Source organism: Colletes latitarsis, chromosome 1 (genome assembly GCF_051014445.1).
Source record: "Colletes latitarsis isolate SP2378_abdomen chromosome 1, iyColLati1, whole genome shotgun sequence".
Taxonomy (NCBI): domain Eukaryota; kingdom Metazoa; phylum Arthropoda; class Insecta; order Hymenoptera; family Colletidae; genus Colletes; species Colletes latitarsis.
Window position 1 is genome coordinate 34,804,487 of NC_135134.1, and position 19,454 is coordinate 34,823,940.

Genomic DNA, 19,454 nt, shown 5'->3' on the forward strand with positions numbered 1-19,454 from the left:
CTCGCTCGCTCCATTCACTGACCGGCCGTCGTCGCGAGTAGTCGCGAGTCTGTCCTGCTTTCTTCTGAACATCGATACCGTTCCAGGATCTAACGGAATATCCCGGAAGTGTGGTTTAGACTTGACTGCCTCTTTGTGTGTAAACTTTTTTGTATGAGTTGCTACGAATTCCTGGTACTCCTATTGAGAAGATCAATATTAATTGGTGGTTTTTAATCGAAGCCTAGAATGTATTTGTGAAAGCTACTTACTCTTGGTCTATCTTTCTTCTTCTCGCGTATTTATGTTGGTGTGTGCGCGCATATGCGTGTATGATTTGTGTACATAGTAGTGTTTGTACGGATTCGAGAAGGTCTTTGGACGCGAAAGGATACGATCGATTGTGATTCGTGGAACGAGATATGACCGTCGCCGGAAAGGTGAGTTCTGTTTACGAATTCTTTCGATTTCTGGACTTTAGAAAATGTTAGAGAGATTCAGCGTAACTAGATGTACGTTACATTTATAGGAACAGCTCTAATGTTACGAATATCTGGATAATTATTTGAAATAAGTATCTTTGACTGTTCCTTTTTTGCTTAATTATATTTCTCGAATTGTAACATAAAACCAAACGCTTAAGTCAGTGACCACATTGTTTAATGAGGTTTTAATAACTGAACACATTGCACTTAGTCGTAGATAAAAGAAATTATCCAAAGTTATAGACTCTACGTTATTATGGCTTACGAAAGTTATACGCATAACAAACTACGATGTTTGAATTGTTTTCAGTTGCTGTCTATAGTGCGATAAAAGAAATCAGTACTGTAATTCTCGTTAGTGCGTGGTACCTTAAATAAATCACACGAACGATCAGAATCTAATATCTCGTCATTTTTAAATTTTATAGCTGAGCACATTGTAAAAATTTATACCGGATGACTTTAAAACATATGCTCATGGAAAGTGCATTCTACTCATTTTGATAACGGGAAATGGTACTGTAATCATAAGTATAAGAACATTTCATTTTTGAGTTATCATTGTTTCTTAATGATAGATTTTTTATAATAAAAATTTTATATTGAAATAGATGCGCTCGTGTTCTTATTCAAAGAATTATTGTTTTTTACGACATTTTATAACTATTCGAGAGACACTTAAATTTAAATACATATATGTATTTCCGATTTTATGTTACGATAAGTTCGTATATTGTATATTTGTAATTCGTACAAGTAACTGTCTAAAAGATTTAAATCGGGGAAGTCGAGACTCTTTAAGCAGTCCTTGTTTATTAATTCAATGAACAGTGTAATTATTAAACACTTGAGTGATTTAAATGCATTGTAGATCCATCGTGTGTGATCTATATGGAGTGTCCCAGACTGACGTGACAAGTCTAAGCACGTAAACTCGTATCGATACAAATCAAAAAGTTATTTTAACGATTTTGCAATCTTTAAGCAATTAAAGTTTTAGACCCCTTCTCCGGTGTACGTTGTTTAAATACAAGCAGTGGAGCGCGTAGCTGCAAATACTCACACACAAGAAGCATGCGTAGGTGCATATTCACACATATTTTAGCGGTAATAGTAAGTAGTAGTAGTAGTAGTAGTAGTAATATATTTACAATGCTCTAAGTTCATATTTTCATGTATGTTTAATTGCGCTTCATTCTTAGAATATTTTATAACGTGCAAAAGATCCATTTTTCACACATATAGAGAATATCGATCTTTAATTCGGTTCCTCCTAATATACAGAGTGTTAGGCCACTCCTGGGAAAAATTTTAATGGGAGGTTCTAGAGGCCAAAATAAAACGAAAATCAAGAATACTAATTTGTTGATGGAGTCTTCGTTAAAAAGTTATTAACGTTTAAAGTTCCGCCCGTACTGAATTTTTTTCTAGAAAGTGGGTAGGATTTCGGGGGTAGGTTTATTCACAAAAAATTATTATAATTGATCCCCGCAATCGAAAATAATTTTTCCAGAACGATTTAAAATTTTTTAATTTTGTCGAAAAATACCTTCTCGAATTTTTTTTCTCGAAAATGGGTAGAATTTCGAGGGTATGTCTAATGAACAAAAATTATTGTAATTGACTCCCCCTAGCTAAAAATAATTTTTTCAAAACGATTTGAAATTTTGTTTTCAAAATTGGATCAGTTTTAGGGGGGTTTTCTCACTTTACGGTGTCAAGGAACAACTTTTTCAATATTGTTAGAATTTCTACATATTCTCCACTAAAATATGCGTTGTTTACATTTTGAAAAATTGCAATCCTCCAATCCGTTCTGGAGTTATGACATTTTAAAAATTCGCATGGGAAAGCATCTGGCCACACATTAGATTTTCGGTAATGAATTTTTTTGACGAAAGTGCGTAGGATTTCGGGATATGTCTATTCACCAAAAATGATTATAATTGACCCCTGTAGCTAAATATAGTTTTTTTAGTATGATTTAAAATTTTATAATTTAATTTTTTAATAACTGTTTAACGAAGCCTCAGTCAAGAAATTGATATTCTTGATTTTCGTCTTATTTTGGCCTCTAGAATCTCTCATTAAAATTTTTCTCAGGGGTAGCCAAACACCCTGTATGTATAAAAGTTAAATGAAGACCTTGCAGTAAGAGGGGTGTAACTTCATTTTTACCAATTTCAAGTAATGAAAGAGAAACTGTTTATAAAAATAATGATTTTGCAAAACATTAACAAATAAAACACTAATTGAAAAGTACATATTCCCATATAATAAGTAGTGCTTATTGAATTGACAAGTTCTTACAGTTCTTAAAACCATTATTTTAATAAGTTTATCAAGTTTATATATTATAATAAAGTTTTATATATAAAATACGTAAGTGTGTGTCACGTTGGTGTGTTTATTCTTTTTCAAATATGTATAATGGCGGATATAAGTATTGATTTGGTACAGTACGCGATTGTATTTATTATATTAATTATTTTCTCCTTCTCTCTTTCTGATAATTTCATGTTTACAAATTTTCTAATTGTGCTTCGAATTGTGAAGCAACTTCTTTGCACTATTTCTCCTACCTCTGAATAAGATTTTCCTTGCTGATACAACTTAAATGGTTTTCTTTCTTCTGGTGTACTTTCTTTTCGTGTAAACATTTATTTAAACAAAAAAATAACACTATATTTGTACAAACTTGTTGGTAACTAAAAACTATGTATCAGATGATGATAAAACAGATTTTCATTAATTACATGTTCTCTATTTTATCAGTTTTGTCTTGCTTTTGTGTATAAATAGATGAAATATTGTAAATAAAGATACGTATAAAAAAAGAAGCCATATAAACAATTTTTTCAATAGTTTTTAATGTTTTTATATCAAATCGTGTATTGTGCCACTACTTATGTCCATCACTGTGTATACAGTAGTATGTTAAGAAATATCCCCTGAAAATTCCTTCAGACAATAATACCGGATCGTTCACTATATAGAATTCATAAACAGCTAGGAGAGTGCTGCACATTTTATGGTGTAAAAGAACAGCACCAATTGTATGGATAAGTGTGTAATCAAAATCGCAGTTAAAAATTTTTAAACGTCTTTAATAATAATTATATAAAAGGAAGTATTTTGTGTCACTTAGGAATATCCAGTTCACAATAATTCAGCTGCTGTAATAAATAATCGTAAAACAACCTTTATAGGTTATTTTAAAAATTGAAACCTACACTTTCGCGTCCTTATGGACTAATCGACGTTCAATCAATTTCCAATGCAATTGGTTATTAAAAGTTCATTGTTGTTTAAATTATTGTACCAATTTGGATGACATTTGTACAGCACTAATCTTTCGAATTACAGGAAGAATTTACAGTACTTTTTAAAAAATTCTATGTAGTAAATCTATAGTTAATCAAATATTATGACCAGGGAATGCATTATAGGTAAACGATTGATTGTATACATGCTTCTTTTTTTGAAGCAAAGGGCGACAAGTTTTTCTTTCACTAGACTTTCTAAGCCAAATTCCTCCGCCGCTTATTTTATTTTTTATTCATTATTTTAGTGTACTCTTCATAATTAGCTAGGGTTTCGCATAAAACGTTCGCAGAATTGGTTTGAATTTTCGTTTACGATTTCAACCCTGGTTATGGTGGAGTAGTGTTACATAGTCTATGTTCAAACTGGAAGAATAAGCTATCTAGCAGTGAAAGTTTTATCTAAATCGGTCCAGTGGTTCTCGAGTTTATCATGTACAAATATACACACAGAAAATTTCTAAACGAACAAATTTATGTAATTGCATAAATACAGATTATTGCTATTATAAGTAGAAAAACTCCAATAGAAAATTCTTGAATGAGAATTTATCGAAAAATCAACAATATTGTGCAAATTTATAGTAACATATCTTGTTAAGTTTATCTGATTCGTGTACAGAACTAATATCTGAATATTATACAAATTACTATGAATTTATACAGGGTGTTCAGTCACCCCTGGGAAAAATTTTAATGGAAGATTCTAGAGGCCAAATAAGACGAAAATCAAGAATATCAATTTCTTGACTGAGGCTTCATTAAAAAGTTATAAAAAAAATTAAATTAAAAAATTTCAAATCATTCTGAAAAAAGTATTTTTGATTGCGGGGGTCAATTACAATCATTTTTGGTGAATACACATACTCCCGAAATCTTGCCCATTTTCTAGAAAAAAATTAATAATTAATAACTTTTTAACGAAGCTTCCATCAACAAATTAATATTCTTGATTTTCGTCTTATTTTGGCCTCTAGAATCTTCCACTAAAATTTTTCCCAGGGATGGCTAAACACCTTGTATTGTTGTACGTATTATCGGTGAAATTGAAATCGCGATAATTAGTTGCTACAAACTTTCACTTAGAAAATCTTTCATACAGTTAATTGAATAACATCCACATTTGCTGTAACCTAGATAAGCGTCTAGAAGTTAACTTTTGCTGTGATGAGCAAACTAATGGAATCTAACAATGGTGGATTCACCATGGAGTGGCCTACCTCGTGCACGCGACTGTTCGTAAATTGCCATAATATAGGCGAATCTTGAATTGTTATTAACTTTAACTTTAAGATAAAGACTCTACCAAAATATTACTATTCTTGGTTTTCGTCTTATTCTGGCCTGTAGAATCTTTCTCTTGAATATCGACGAATGGTATCCGAACACCCTGTATACTGTACAAAAATTTACATATCTTTGTCATCGGTGCTCTCTAAGTAGGAAAAACACGTTGTATTATTTGTAGAATGTTTTTTGCATGCAAATCGATCGCATATACTGCATTTTAATTGTCGTATTAGTACACCATTTGCGTCGGCCTCGTTTCGCCGTGGATGGCTCAGGATTTTCATTTACGCTTGGATGGTTCGTAGCGTAGTTTCGGTTCAAATATGCTGCTGTATCGGAAAGTAAAGACTTTATATTACCGCGTATTTGAAGATGCTTTTTCATTAATTGTAACGATGAGCTTTTTAAAAATATCTTGCGCCAAAATTATCTTCGTTTTTCAGAAAATATACAATTTACGTATTAATAATACCTATATTTAAAAAAGAAAATAAAAAAAGAAGCAGTGCGTTTATGTGCTGAATGATTTTTTAATCGTGTCAGACCTTCACAATCTGCCTCTTCAACCATAAAATATATTTTGCAAGAAATCGAAAGCGTGAATAATAAAGTTTGCATCGATGTTCATGGTTATCATTTTTAACACTAACAGTGTTTATGGAAATAAGTCAATCTTATATTCGTAATATGCTACTTTATTACGAATATAAACGAAAATAGATCTTACTGTAATTTGAAATTAGAATAATAAATTTAAGTTACAAAACATAAGCAATACAATTGTAGATTGAGAGAAACTTCATGCATAACTTTCTTAAAGAAATTTATCATTTCCGGCCGAGATTCGCCGTTCTATAAACTTTCACCATTAAAGGCAACCGTACTCAATCTATAACTATGTCGTGATCACGTTTGCTATGTTAACTAATTTTTTAAAACATACGAATAGGGGAGGATTTACATAATACACGATGAAGGCAGACGTAAAGCTTTATTAGTGAAACCACTTTTAATTCGTGTTAACTACTGACAAAATTAGTTCACAAAAATCTATCTATATCTTACCGGATTCGAATTGACGTTTCGGTTCTATTTTCAGAGATACGTGGACTGTACTGTTTTGGAAACCGGAAGCATTGCTGACGCAGAGGATTCATCTTATGACAGCGATTACGAAGTCGAGGATTTGATTGCATCCACGAACGTTCATTCGCCAGTGGAACTGCAGGTATTGATTATCATTGAATCGAAATATTGAAATCTTAAATTTGAGATATTTTAAAATTATACGTCACGACCACCGTAGTGTAATTCTTTAAAAAAAAGTTCCCATAAAGTTGTCCTTGATTGACTCCTTCAAAGACAAGTTTTTTTAATTTAGCAATTTTAACTACTTTTTAATCACTTAACGTTACAGGTGTCTGCTTCAAACCATTCAGATGTATCCAGAACTATCTCAGACACCTTAGCCGCAGAATTTGCAGAATATGTCACAGTCCAAGGAAGTCCACCTATTCAGAGTCCAGGTACAATATTAAATAAATATGAATTTTAAAAAATTAAATATTCAATAAACAAATATTTTTAAAAAGTATTTTATTGTTTTTTGCAAACTATGATCTTGATAATATTAACCTTAGTTGGTGTTAAGTATTAAGTGTTAAGTTGGTGGATGTACCTAGCACGCCATTTTGGCTTGTATTTTATTTGTATGACGAGATATGTTCAACACGTTTGCAGATATTGTTTACGTTAAATTCAGAAATTATTTAAATTAAAATATTATTTAACTGGTGTCATACAATTACATCGAAAATATGTCCAGGGGATTTAAACGTTGGGCATGCATGGATTATATATTTCGGACGATAGTTGTTCTGTCATACAATGGGCGCCATATTGATTCTACGCAATTAGGCCGGACAGCCATCAGCCGTCACGAAGTAGGAAAAGTAACTTAAATTCTGCCATTTGTTCTTAGCTGTCAAAAGTAGCAAAGTAACTATGTAGTCGGTGATTTTCGTTACATAGCTACGACAAAAGTTGAAAACTCGTTTCCTTCTAACATTAAAGAATGACTAAAGACACTGCCTGTAAAATCTGAAGCTTGCCTTTTGTGCTAAGATCGTGAAGTTAAGGAAGGGATGCCAGTGCCAGAAAATCTGGTCTATTAATTGGTGTTTGCTTAAAAAAATATCATAACAAGCAAAACTGTTATACAAGGTGTTCGGCCACTCCTGGGAAAAATTTGAATGGGGGATTCTAGAGACCAAAATAAGACGAAAATCAAGAATACCAATTTGTTGATTGAGGCTTTGTTAAAAAGTTATTAACGTTTAAAGTTCCGCCTATAGAATGGCAATCTACAAACAGCGCGTACGCGTGATAGTGGTTCTCACTCAGAAAACTATAAGGCTGTCGATACGTCACTAACAATCTCATGCTGAGTGAGAACCACTATCGCGCGCACGCAGCTGTACGCAGATTGCCTATCTACAGGCGTAACTTTAAACGTTAATAACTTTTTAATGAAGCCTCAGTCAAGAAATTGATATTCTTGATTTTCGTCTTATTTTGGCCTCTAGAATCTCCCATTAAAATTTTTCCCAAGGGTGGCCGAACACTCTGTATAGAATTTTTTACTGAAATCGATTAAACGGTAACTTTTTTATATGTATCCCAAAATTCATTACAATAAAATATAATACAAACCATATTGCTTGCTCCTAAACCATTGTAACCAGTAAAACTGTTTTATATGTACCTTCTGAATAATTATTAAGATACACTGTTATAACACATTTATGTCTTTAAACATGACATTTGTAATTGAAATATTAATATTACTCGCAAAGTTCTTAAATTTTGTTAAAATAATATTGAATTCAAGGTGCTCTATACAAACCCATATGGAGACTAGTTATAAAGCATCATATGTATAACATTTCACTTAAAACCTTAATATCGAAGCTTTCCTGAGACAAATTATTAATATCATCGCTTTTCCTGCCAAAATCCTTTTTACATAAAAAAATTTACAAATCATGCACTTTAATGCATGTTTAAATTTTTATCATGACACTATGCACATACCTATCACAAATTTCTCTAACATTTTAGGGATTTCTCCCCTCCTGGCATTGATGCGTTCCAACTGAAGATTCTAAACTTCTTTATGTGACAGGCCATCATAGATATTTGAGTCTATTACTACTCTCCGCGGTGAGTTGTCCTCAATCACCTGCTTCTGCCTTTTATTTATCGTATTCTTCTGAAAGCTCGCAAAGGACTATACCGAGGTATTATCGATTTTTATGATACTTAACAGATTTGTAAATTAGCTAAAAACAATCGATACGTATTTTTTTTTCTTTTTTACGCGGAAATTCATGTTTAAAGAGTGGAGTCACTTGTCCAAGTTGAGGGTTGAAAATTAATTCAATTTTTCGGAAACTATTATATTGAAGCTAGCTATATAAGTAATTCTTTTTTAAATTCAATTTTCATAAAATTATTACAAAATTATTACTTCTTTATTTATTTTTCTTGTAAAATATCGATACATTTTAATATAAATGTGCATGTAAAAAAAATGCGTGTTGAATATTTTTGACTGTTGTATAAATCTGCGAAGTCTGATTTAAATTGCCAATTAACACTTCGGTATAGTTCCTAGTCGATTCTCCCAAGTCATTGATATCAAAGTTTCTTTATTAATCATTAATTTTTTAATCGTTGCAAATTTCACTAACGCGTTTCGCTGTATTTTTATAAAAAATTATTTATGTTCTGGCTTAATATTTGCTATATTGAAATATCGCATCTTTATTTGTTGTCCTTTCCTACTTGAGAATTATTTCTCTATTCATCTCAACTTTAAAATCAAATCTTAAATCTCTCAAATATAATCGTAATATATATCTTTTTGGTCATGTTGGTTTTTTTTAAAAATAATATTGTACTAACAAAATTGTCTATTTAAATGTTATGTAATGGTAAAATAGTATTCGTCATTGTTTTGTTCCTACTTGAATTATTTCGAACTCGGTTCCTCTACTCCATGCTTTCCATTTCTGTAAACTATTATTTATAATTAATTGAATAAATTATACGTCTTTGAAAACTATAGAAAGCAATGTATCGTAAGAACTATTTCGAGTTGATGCCTTTCATAATTAAAAACAAACACAATAGGATACTGATTAAAACTATCAAGCTGGAATGCTTGTATTCATAAGCGCGTGGGCTATTCAAATGAAGGATAATTTTCGATGTGTTTTTGTGATGTCAGGTCCATTTTTGGGAGTACTTTATATTTGAGTCTCTGGATTTCATATCTCCTGCATTGGTAGAGTAGATGGTTTATAGATAGCTTGTAGTAATCACAAATTGCTGGTTCCAAATTCTTCAACAGGTCTTTGTGAGTGATCTTTGAGTGTGTAGCTCTCAGTGTCGTAATGATTATTCTATTTTTTCATGATCTAGAAAGGAAGTGAATTTTGGTTATTTGATTTGATAGGCGGGGAGTTTGCTACTTGTTTTGTGTAGAAATCAGCTTTTTCATTTCCAAATATTCTCTGGTACGCATGGTCTTTTTTGCATTAGTTATTTGCGGCTAAGATAGCACTTATAAGATAAACCGACGGCTACCGCAGTGAAGACGCTTCTTCAAGGATCTTTTCTAACAATAAGATGCTTTAATCCGACTGACTTCATGATCTCATTTAATCTTTTGTTCCAGTAATGAGCAATCCCTAATTGAGATATCAATTATATCGAATATACTATATACGTAGTAGACTTCGAGTACTCATTGCCAAGATCTGATATTGCAACAAACAGAAACATACTAATTCAAACAAAAATCGCCAACATTGATATTTTATATTTTTTTTATTTTGTACTACGTTGTACATAAAATTGATTTCAATCATAATTCACATAATATTAATAAATACAAATTGAATGTTTAAGATTGCAAAGGAACCAAATTTTTATTTTCTAGGCTACACAGCTAGAGTAGAATTTGCGCTCAAACTTGGTTATACCGAACGATTAGTTCAAACAGCATTGCAAAAGTTGGGTCCAGATCCAGAGCAAAACGAGCTTTTAGCTGAATTGATAAAACTCGGTGCTAGTAGTTCTCAAAAATCAGTTGACACTCCAGAGGAGTCGGATAATGTTCTAGATACTGATATAGTGACAGATTTAAGCGGATGCTCCACTAGTCTCAGGCCTGTCGTTATCGATGGAAGCAATGTGGCGATGAGCCATGGAAATAAAGAAGTATTTTCTTGTAGAGGAATCAAAATTTGTGTGGATTGGTTTAAAGCAAGAGGGCATGGAGAAATTACTGTATTTGTACCAAAATGGAGAAAAGAGGCTTCTAAAATTGATAATCCAATTGCTGACCAGGATATTCTAGGAGAATTAGAAAAGGACCGGTTATTGGTCTTCACACCATCTAGGTTAGTATATTAATATATTAATATAACACTCCTATATATATACGTTCCTCGATAGAGTATTGTATTTGCTGGTGTCTAAGGCAGAGCCTGATAAGATTGCCTTACTGATGAATCCACTAGCAGGTCCAGGATGGAGCACTACTCTCTCCTTTCCTTTTCATAACTCTTGCCATATTGTTTACCATTTACTGTACACATAATCTTATTGCGAGTATTACTGTAACTTCCGATACATCCGTTGTTCGTTACTTTTCAAGCAGAAACAAATACATATATTGCTTTTCTTTGTCCCTAAGTTTACCTCTGCCAAAGCGATTGACATTTTCAAGCTTAATATCGGAGATTTCGATGCGTATCCCATTATTATGCAGAGTTTATTACTTCATAGAATATTATACTTAATGAGTACAAGTAACCCTGCTATAACACGGTAGATAGGTTCCTAGAAAATGCCGTGTTGTGTGAAACCGTGTTATATGAGACCCAAAGCCAATACAAAAAGAGGGGTTACGTTCCGAAAATTTATTAAAAACAAATATTTTTTTTAATTCTACATAAGCAACTTAATTGTTATGAAAAATATAAATGTATGTATATGATAGTTTAGAATATGCATTCGGTATTTATATACGTGGAGTAGAAGGATTTCACACAGTCAGACACATTTTTCGGTTATCAATTTGTCACAAGTCACAACGTACTTTTTAAATATAAACATTTTGTAACAGTGCTGCCAAAATTGACACTCTTACAATTGGTATCAATTATAAGCGATTATACGATTATAACTTCATGTTATAATGAATTTGAAATGAATGACAATATAAAATATCTGATAGAATAATTAATTAATTCTTAACCTTGTATAAAAGTAGACAAATGATGTTATTTAAAATATTTTAATATACTTTATTATTTATTTAAATAAAAATATTTAATATTAATGAATGATTGATTTATACATCTTAAATAACTTTTAATTTTTGATTTCAGATTAGTTGGTGGTAAAAGATTAGTTTGTTATGATGATCGTTATATTCTAAAATTAGCAGCAGAGATTGATGGTATTGTTGTTAGCAATGATAATTATAGAGATTTGGCCCAAGAGAATCCAGAATTTCGAAAAGTCATAGAAGAGAGGATTTTGATGTATACTTTCGTAAATGATCGTTTTATGCCTCCAGACGATCCATTAGGCAGAAGTGGACCTACTTTGGAGAATTTTTTACGTATTATTCCAAAAAAAACTGATCCAGCCCCACCTTGTCCGTATGCAAAAGTACGTGAAATCTTTTTTTTTTTTATTTTTTTTTTATTTAGTAGTAAAGAATCGTAATATTTATAATCGGCTAAATCGACCCTTTGTAAAACCTTCAAGCGTGTTTTACAATACATGATGAATATGTCTTGACTTGATCATAAGAATATGTGCTACTTAATAAAAATTATAGTAACGTTCCTTTGTTACAGAAATGTACTTATGGAAATAAATGTAAATTTCGACATCCAGAAAGAGGTCCTCATCCTCAAAAATCGGTTACAGAGAAACTAGTAGAACATGTACAAAAGCATCTTCAAATTAGAGGTCCAAATTCAAACCCTGTTGTACCAAGTAGTGTACCTTCCAAAATACCTCAGCATCAACCATTGTGTAAAACCAGATCAACTGTAACCACTAGTGCTCAATCGTTGCTTTCGGTTGTTAAAAGTAGATCTGTAGAAAATGTTACAATTGAGCAACCAATAAACTCTGGTACACATGGATCTCAAGTAACCTCAACCACAAATACTCAGGGTAACAGTGTTTTTTGTTATGACAATTTTATTTAAATATTATGTCCTTTTAATATACCTATCAAAGTTATTTCTAATAAATTAACTTGTTGAAATAGATAACTTATAATACACGAGGTGGTATTAAAAAAAAACCGAACTCTATCTGATATTTTGAGTCTGTGGTTAATAATACTTAATGAATTTGCTAGCCATTCCTATAGGTCCTTGTGCAGCAATTTATCAAGTACTATTGAGCTGCGATTATTTTAACTTAAATGTCATATTATTTAATAAATGCGCGTGATCATAGTGTGTTGTAATTTGATATTAGAACGAAAACCAAATATGAAGTTTCGTATTTGATTCGGTAAATCAGCCAATGAAACATTTAAAATGCTTCAACAAGTTTATGGCAATGATGCCATAAGTCAAGCTCAATGTTTTGCGTGGTATTCTTGTTTTAAGTGTTTAAATGTCACTGGAAAATGACAATGAATCAGAAAGGCCAAGAGTATCCATGTCAATTGTTGGGTAACCATCTAGTCTTGTTGAAACATTTGGTACTTTGTATGGTTCGGTATAAGCGATTATTACCGATAACGTCAGATGCATGTCGCGGTTTTATGTCTTTCCTTGTCTTCTAATTAAAAACAACCACTACATACATAGAAATGCTAATTTTGTCTGTCCTCCTTTCTGCATGTTTGGACAAAATGATTACCAGAAGGCATTTGAATCATGGCAGAAACGTTGGGATAGGTATATCGATGCAGAAGGTGATTACTTTAAAGATAAAAAAAGTTAGACTTCAAATAGTTAATAAATAAAGTTTCTGCAAAAAGAGTCCGGTTTATTCTTTATATTACCACGTATAATTTTGTAGATTGTTTTCGAAGTAGAATAGAAGACAATATTCTTTTCATCGATATATTAAAATATTTATTTGCTTTGCCCTTTATTAATAGGTCACCGTTCTTCCATGTGGACAACAGGAAGGTTAAATAAACCAGATGCAGAATTACCAAATCCACATAGAAAACTTCAGAGGCAGTTAACATTGAATCCAGTATGTGATCCTCGACTTTGTCAATTACGACAGTATCAGCAAGCATCACAAACGGGTTCAGTATCAAAACCGTCTACAGTCACAACTTCTAGAGTGCAACACAGGCCTTTAACTAGACATTCCAGTAACGAATCACCTTACAGAGCTGCCATGAAGTGAGTGTTCGATTTTTACATTTGTTTTTAAATAAATACAAGTTTTTTAATTTAATTCATCGAGCATTATAATACAGTTAAGTGAGAAATATGCATAGAAAAAAAATAACAAAATCTTATATGTATTTCAAATTTTCGAAGTTAGATAACAAATTTTTTTTTAAAATGTTTAATTATTCAGTTGGGATCATTCTGAAGCACGACAATGTCACCAGCATGTAACTCGTATTGCTTCGGCGCCAGATTCGTATCAAGCTTGGCCACTAAATAATTCAAACATGGGTACATCATCAGGATCAAATCAACGATTGGGTGCCTCAGATCCACAATTAAATCCTGTCGCATCTTCGTTATACTCAAACATGCCTTCAGATGCACTGAAAGAATTTCTGGATACTAGAACAAAGATACATTATCATTTGGCAAATATTTTTCCTGAAGAACATGTGAGGGCTGCTATGTTAATTCATCCATTTGAAACAGATCCAATAGAGATCTGCATTGCTATTCTAAAGATGTATCCTCAATAATGGAGTAATGGAGTAAGAATGATTTTCTTTATTTATCCAATTTATATTTATTATTTGAATATAACACAACTGTAAAGAAGGGATTATAAGTATTTGAAACATATTGTGATATTTATTTAAAACACGTAAGATATTTTATGAAAGAAATAGGCAAATAGTTTTTTTATACAGTTACAACTTTCTTGAAAAATATTACTTTAAAATATACAAAGATTCGTTAATTTAAATATAAAGAATATAGAAGTTAAAATTCGGTAGAAATAGGGATTTACAAAAATTATAATGTTTTTTAATCTTAATTAAAATGAAACAATAACACTTTCAACTTTATAGTCTGAATTGTAAATAAATGCTTACAATTGTTTAAAAATTGTTTGCATGAATGATATACCGACATTAACTTTTAATAATTTGATTACTTGGACATAACGTATACTATATCATAAGTTTTAAAAAAATAGCTGTGATAAACCAATCAAATTTAGCAGCTTATCTTGTTTTTATTTCACAAAATTTACTAAATTCCATGTTCCGTTTCTCTGTAACGAATTCATTTCGTCATCCATAAATAATAATAATTAAAAAGTAATAATCCTCACAGACTCATTGTCAGTTGCATTGTTAATGAGATACGTACCATACATGGAATCGAGATGTGCTTTCTTTATTAGATAATGTTTGAGCATTATTATATCGTATCTATTTTCTCTAATGCTTTTAGCTTTCGAGATTTAGACTCAAATAGAATAAATGAATTTCCCTGTATACCAACCCTCATTGAGTGCTGATTCACAAGTTATATCTCTGTCGCGGTTTTGTCTCCCACTGCATACCGTATTATGTTTGATAGGGACACAAATATAATACGATATTACGAAATGTTCCTTAATTGCGGTAACGAACAAAATAGTGGAAAAAGCATTGGTCTGTCACTTGTTCGTATGATGAAATCTGGAGTATGTGATTTACACTACACATACAGTTAGTCACGAAAGTCTTCGTACACCTCCTAAAATGATCGTTTGATTACAAATGCTGTGCCGCTTTTTCTCCATATTTTGCCTCTTCCATCCACTACAAAAATATTATACTTACTTTCATCAGTGAATAATACTCTTTCCCAAAATTGTATATTCTCGTTTTTATGTTTTTTCGCGAATTCAATTCTCAGAACGGTTGATGTCACTGACTAAGGGTTTCCTCCGCGACATATGACCACGATATTCAAATTTTCTTAAAATTCTTCATATATTTTCAAGATGTACTGTTTTCCCAAAATCATTTTCTACTTCTGCAGCTATTTTTGGAGCACTTACTTTTAGATCTTGGTGAATAATTTGCAGTACAGATCGAACATCTCCATTACTTAGGATTTTAGGACGACCACTACGTGTTTTATTTTCATATTTATCAGTTATTTAAAATTTTTTTATTATGTACTGAATAATAGAATGTTTCCTGCCCACAATGTTAGCAATTTCACGTAGAGATTTCTTCTCCTTGTACAATTTAACAATTAATTCCTGCATTTCAACGTTTGTTTTTCTCTTAGAAGTACTCATTGTTGCTAAATGATTGTTAGACATCTTTCAACTGAATCAACTTCATGGCAACGTAAACAAAATATTGTCGGGAAAGCCCAGGTATTATGTTTCAAAAATTTACTAGATTTATTAGGTTTACTACCTTCGTATTTTAGTTTATGAACAATTTTGTGACATACAGATTTCGTTTTTTCTTCATTGTATAAAATATTCTTAAAAAAACAATAAATTTTTATGTAGTTTAATTAATATCATACATAATAATAAATGAATATAATATTATACGAAATTGTTGCGTATTTTCTTTAAAATTACTATTTTAGGAGGTATACGAAGACTTTCGTGACTGACTGTATGAAAAGTTACCCCCTTCTCGAAAGTGCATATTAATTCATAAAATAATTATTCTAAAGAAAGTCGTAAACGTATCAAGTAATGAATATGAAAAAATTTATGAATATGTTTACGAATATTATACAGAATTTTAAACATTTACTAACAATAAATTTAGTTTTAATAGCACCAGATGGCGTTTAAAAACGTTAGTAAAATTATTTTCAAATTAACCCTTGTCTATTGAGATTAGAAAAATATCGCGCCAAGCGTTAATCTATGAGACATTTTTATGCTCAAATGTAAAAAAAAATTGAACAAAGAAGCAGACAATTACTAAAGAAACATTTATTCTTTTCTGTATTAGGAATAATAGAAACGAATTATTACTAATCTTTGCAAGATTTAATATTATACAGAAAAAATGTATCTGTTTAAAAAATGATAATAATTTACTAATATAGAAATATATAATTCTAAAACTCAAATCAATATATCAAACGTTAACGTTAATTCCTATTGTAATCGCAAATATTTGGTCCCTTTCGAACGCAACGCGGATATATCACTTTAAAGTATTAATAATTTATAATAATACATCTTTATTATATACAGATACAATAGTAACAAGAGAAAGTAAATGAGAAGAAAGATCATGATCAACGTGAAGAGTTAACGTTAACTGCATTGTAAAGGGCGAGATTCAATGATGAAAAAAATGTGCTGTTATTAATCCCTTCCCTACAAACGACCACTTTTGTGGACGTCCATCGAGACTGCCACTGTGTACGAACAGCCACTATGGTACACATACGCAACGTACAGTAATTTTTGCTTTCACTTTAAAGTGAATTATGTAGCGATTTTTATCTCAAACTGAAGTCAATAAGGACATAAGAGTGAAAAGAGAAGATGGTACCATTATTTGAATTCGGTATGAAATGTCACTGGAAAGCAGAAATGACTATACTAGCTTCGCGTAAAGTGCCAGTGCGCTAATAAGGTGAGAATAAGTTGTACATTATGGGTCTGTTACTTAACTTTATTTTTAAATTTGTATTTTTTCTTACGTTTTTTTATACTCTTTACACATGAGCATTATGACTATATTTTATATCGTTTGATTATGTTTCTAGTTTATTTTTTGTTAATAAATGTACATTTCAAGTGAAAATGTTTTATTTTTGTATTAATAAAAATATATATTATATTTAATAATAAAACTATAAATTTCATATTAATTGGAGAGGTGTACCATTCGGAAGTACAGCCCAAGAATCGAAGGACGGCAATATACATATATCAGACAAAGACAGTGATATCTGTCAGTCAATAGCAACATTTGTTTTATTTGGTTTAACTTCCGTTAAAATTATGTTTGTAGAAGTGGATTTTCTGTAGTCCATAGCCGTTTGTATAGTCTCTATCTGCAGTTGTTCAAGATGTTTCCTTATTTTCTCATTACAGGGGATGTACCACATGATGTCATGTGGGGATCACAGCCCCACCATGTAACCCTCAGAAACTTTATGCTATTCCATGTATTAAAACTTTGAGTTACAACCTTCAGAGAATAAGTTTTGAAATTTAGTTTGTCGTTCACATGAATACCATGAAATCTTACAACTGGTTTATTGCCAATAGTATAATTACTGATTCGTATTTCTACTTGTATTGATTTTCTGGGGGAGTTGCCAAAGGCAAGTAATTTCATTTTAATGGAGAATAGTTTTTCAATATTTTCTTGAATAACCTGGACAACATTTTCAAGATAGAATGATGCATCCTCTAGACTAGTGTTTTGAGATATTACAACTATTAATAGACATGTACATATCATATTACTAGTAACTAATAAAGACCAACTAAAGATTGTAAAATTTGGATAGTGCAAAAATATAAGTATACAAAGTTTCTAAGAATATATATAGTACTGATCCAAAGCTTTTATTTTTTAATAAAGGAAAAAGAATATTTTCAATTAATGTTATTAATGTAAGAATACATTAATAGTAATAATTGTATTGTATTTTTCGATTACAAATGATTAAGACGCCATCTAGCGTCAAAGACAATTAATTATTTCTTGACAAACTTACACGTTTTGCCATAGAGGGTACCTTTTAGCATCTTTTTATTATAAAAAAATAATAAGCTTTGGACAAATTTTATTAAATAGACCGACATCCACATCAAAATAACCATTATTAATAGCACCCTTCTAGAGATAACGATATACATTCTCTAGTCTTTTGACTAAAATTCGATATATTGCTTCAATTGATATGGAATGATCAAAAATTGATCCAATTTTCTCGCAGCTTGGATTGAAAATGAAATTAACGAATGCATTCATTCTCATAGTAATTGTTTATTGTTGAAGTGATATAGATATAATGATCCGTAATGTAATTTAGCTACAATGATGAGTTTTCGCAACTAGCGGAGTTGTGTTTATACATGGATTATACAATATGTACAGAAAACCTAAGATCGTATAAGCAATACTTTGTTTTGGACAACTTCGCGGGGCTCGCAATCAGGGAATAGTTGTCGGTTTTTTTTTTCATTCTCCCGTTCCATCTTTTGAAAACAGTGTTGTGCAAGCACGCAACATCTGTACTTGAAACTTGTAAACGTTCCACTTAATCTACGAAACATTTTAGTTGACACGCTAATGATTTACATGGACTTCTCTAACCGACTTTGCCTATACTTATCACGTGTTCGTTATTTACAGCAGTATTATGTATATATGTATACGTTCGTCACTCTTGTTAAAGAATCATTCGATTCCAACCGACAAGAAACTTTTGATTTTCCTCTTAGAACTATCCTTTATACTCTAGGACTCTCTTACCTTGGACTGAAACTTTTTCTTTTTTAATTAAAAATCATATCGAACTGTTTCACGCTTGACAAGGTTGCAACTGTTGCATGTATCTTTAGTTTCTTGTAATCAGTCGTCTCTGGTGAGTATTTGTATAAAATGATAAATAGAATTGTTCTACAAACAGTGTCGTCGATATGCTTTTCGATTTATAAAAATGTCTAAAAAAAAAAAAGGATAAAACGGAAGTGCTACAAGTATAGATTCAATATGTTACACAGATTAAATTTGTTTAGCCATCGTTGCGATAGATTATGATAATTTACATTCCACGCGTTATAAATAATTAGTTATAAAGACCAATCGATGAACTCAGACTTTAAACCGGGATCAGTTTTGGAACAGAAAACGACAAAAGTCGTTTTTAACAATCAAGATCCTCCCTCGCAGGTATCAACTTTTTCGAGTTTATTTGAGCTACTGCAACCACGGATTTCTACAACTATTCAGAACTTGATTTCTTTACCGAAGTATTTGTTCTTTCTTATTGTCTTTTTTAAATTCCAAGGAAGAGCAGTTTTCAGGCTGCGTGTAATCTATCATTTTCTTCGAGTCTATCCCTTCGTGTTATCAGTTTATGGAACATACTGTTGACTCTATGCTATTGAATTATTA

At 31.2% G+C, this 19,454-nt stretch overlaps 1 protein-coding gene across 1 annotated transcript; it reads left to right on the forward strand.

Annotated features, from left to right (window-relative positions):
* The first annotated feature begins 32 nt into the window (after nt 1-32).
* Regnase-1 (zinc finger CCCH-type containing protein regnase 1) lies at nt 33-15,508 on the forward strand. The gene is made up of 8 exons (XM_076764696.1): nt 33-419; nt 6,177-6,305; nt 6,495-6,603; nt 10,083-10,545; nt 11,539-11,824; nt 12,016-12,340; nt 13,287-13,542; nt 13,724-15,508. The coding sequence occupies exons 1-8, from the start codon at nt 402-404 to the stop codon at nt 14,070-14,072; spliced, it is 1,935 nt and encodes a 644-aa protein (XP_076620811.1). The 5' UTR covers nt 33-401; the 3' UTR covers nt 14,073-15,508.
* Nucleotides 15,509-19,454: the final 3,946 nt, after the last annotated feature.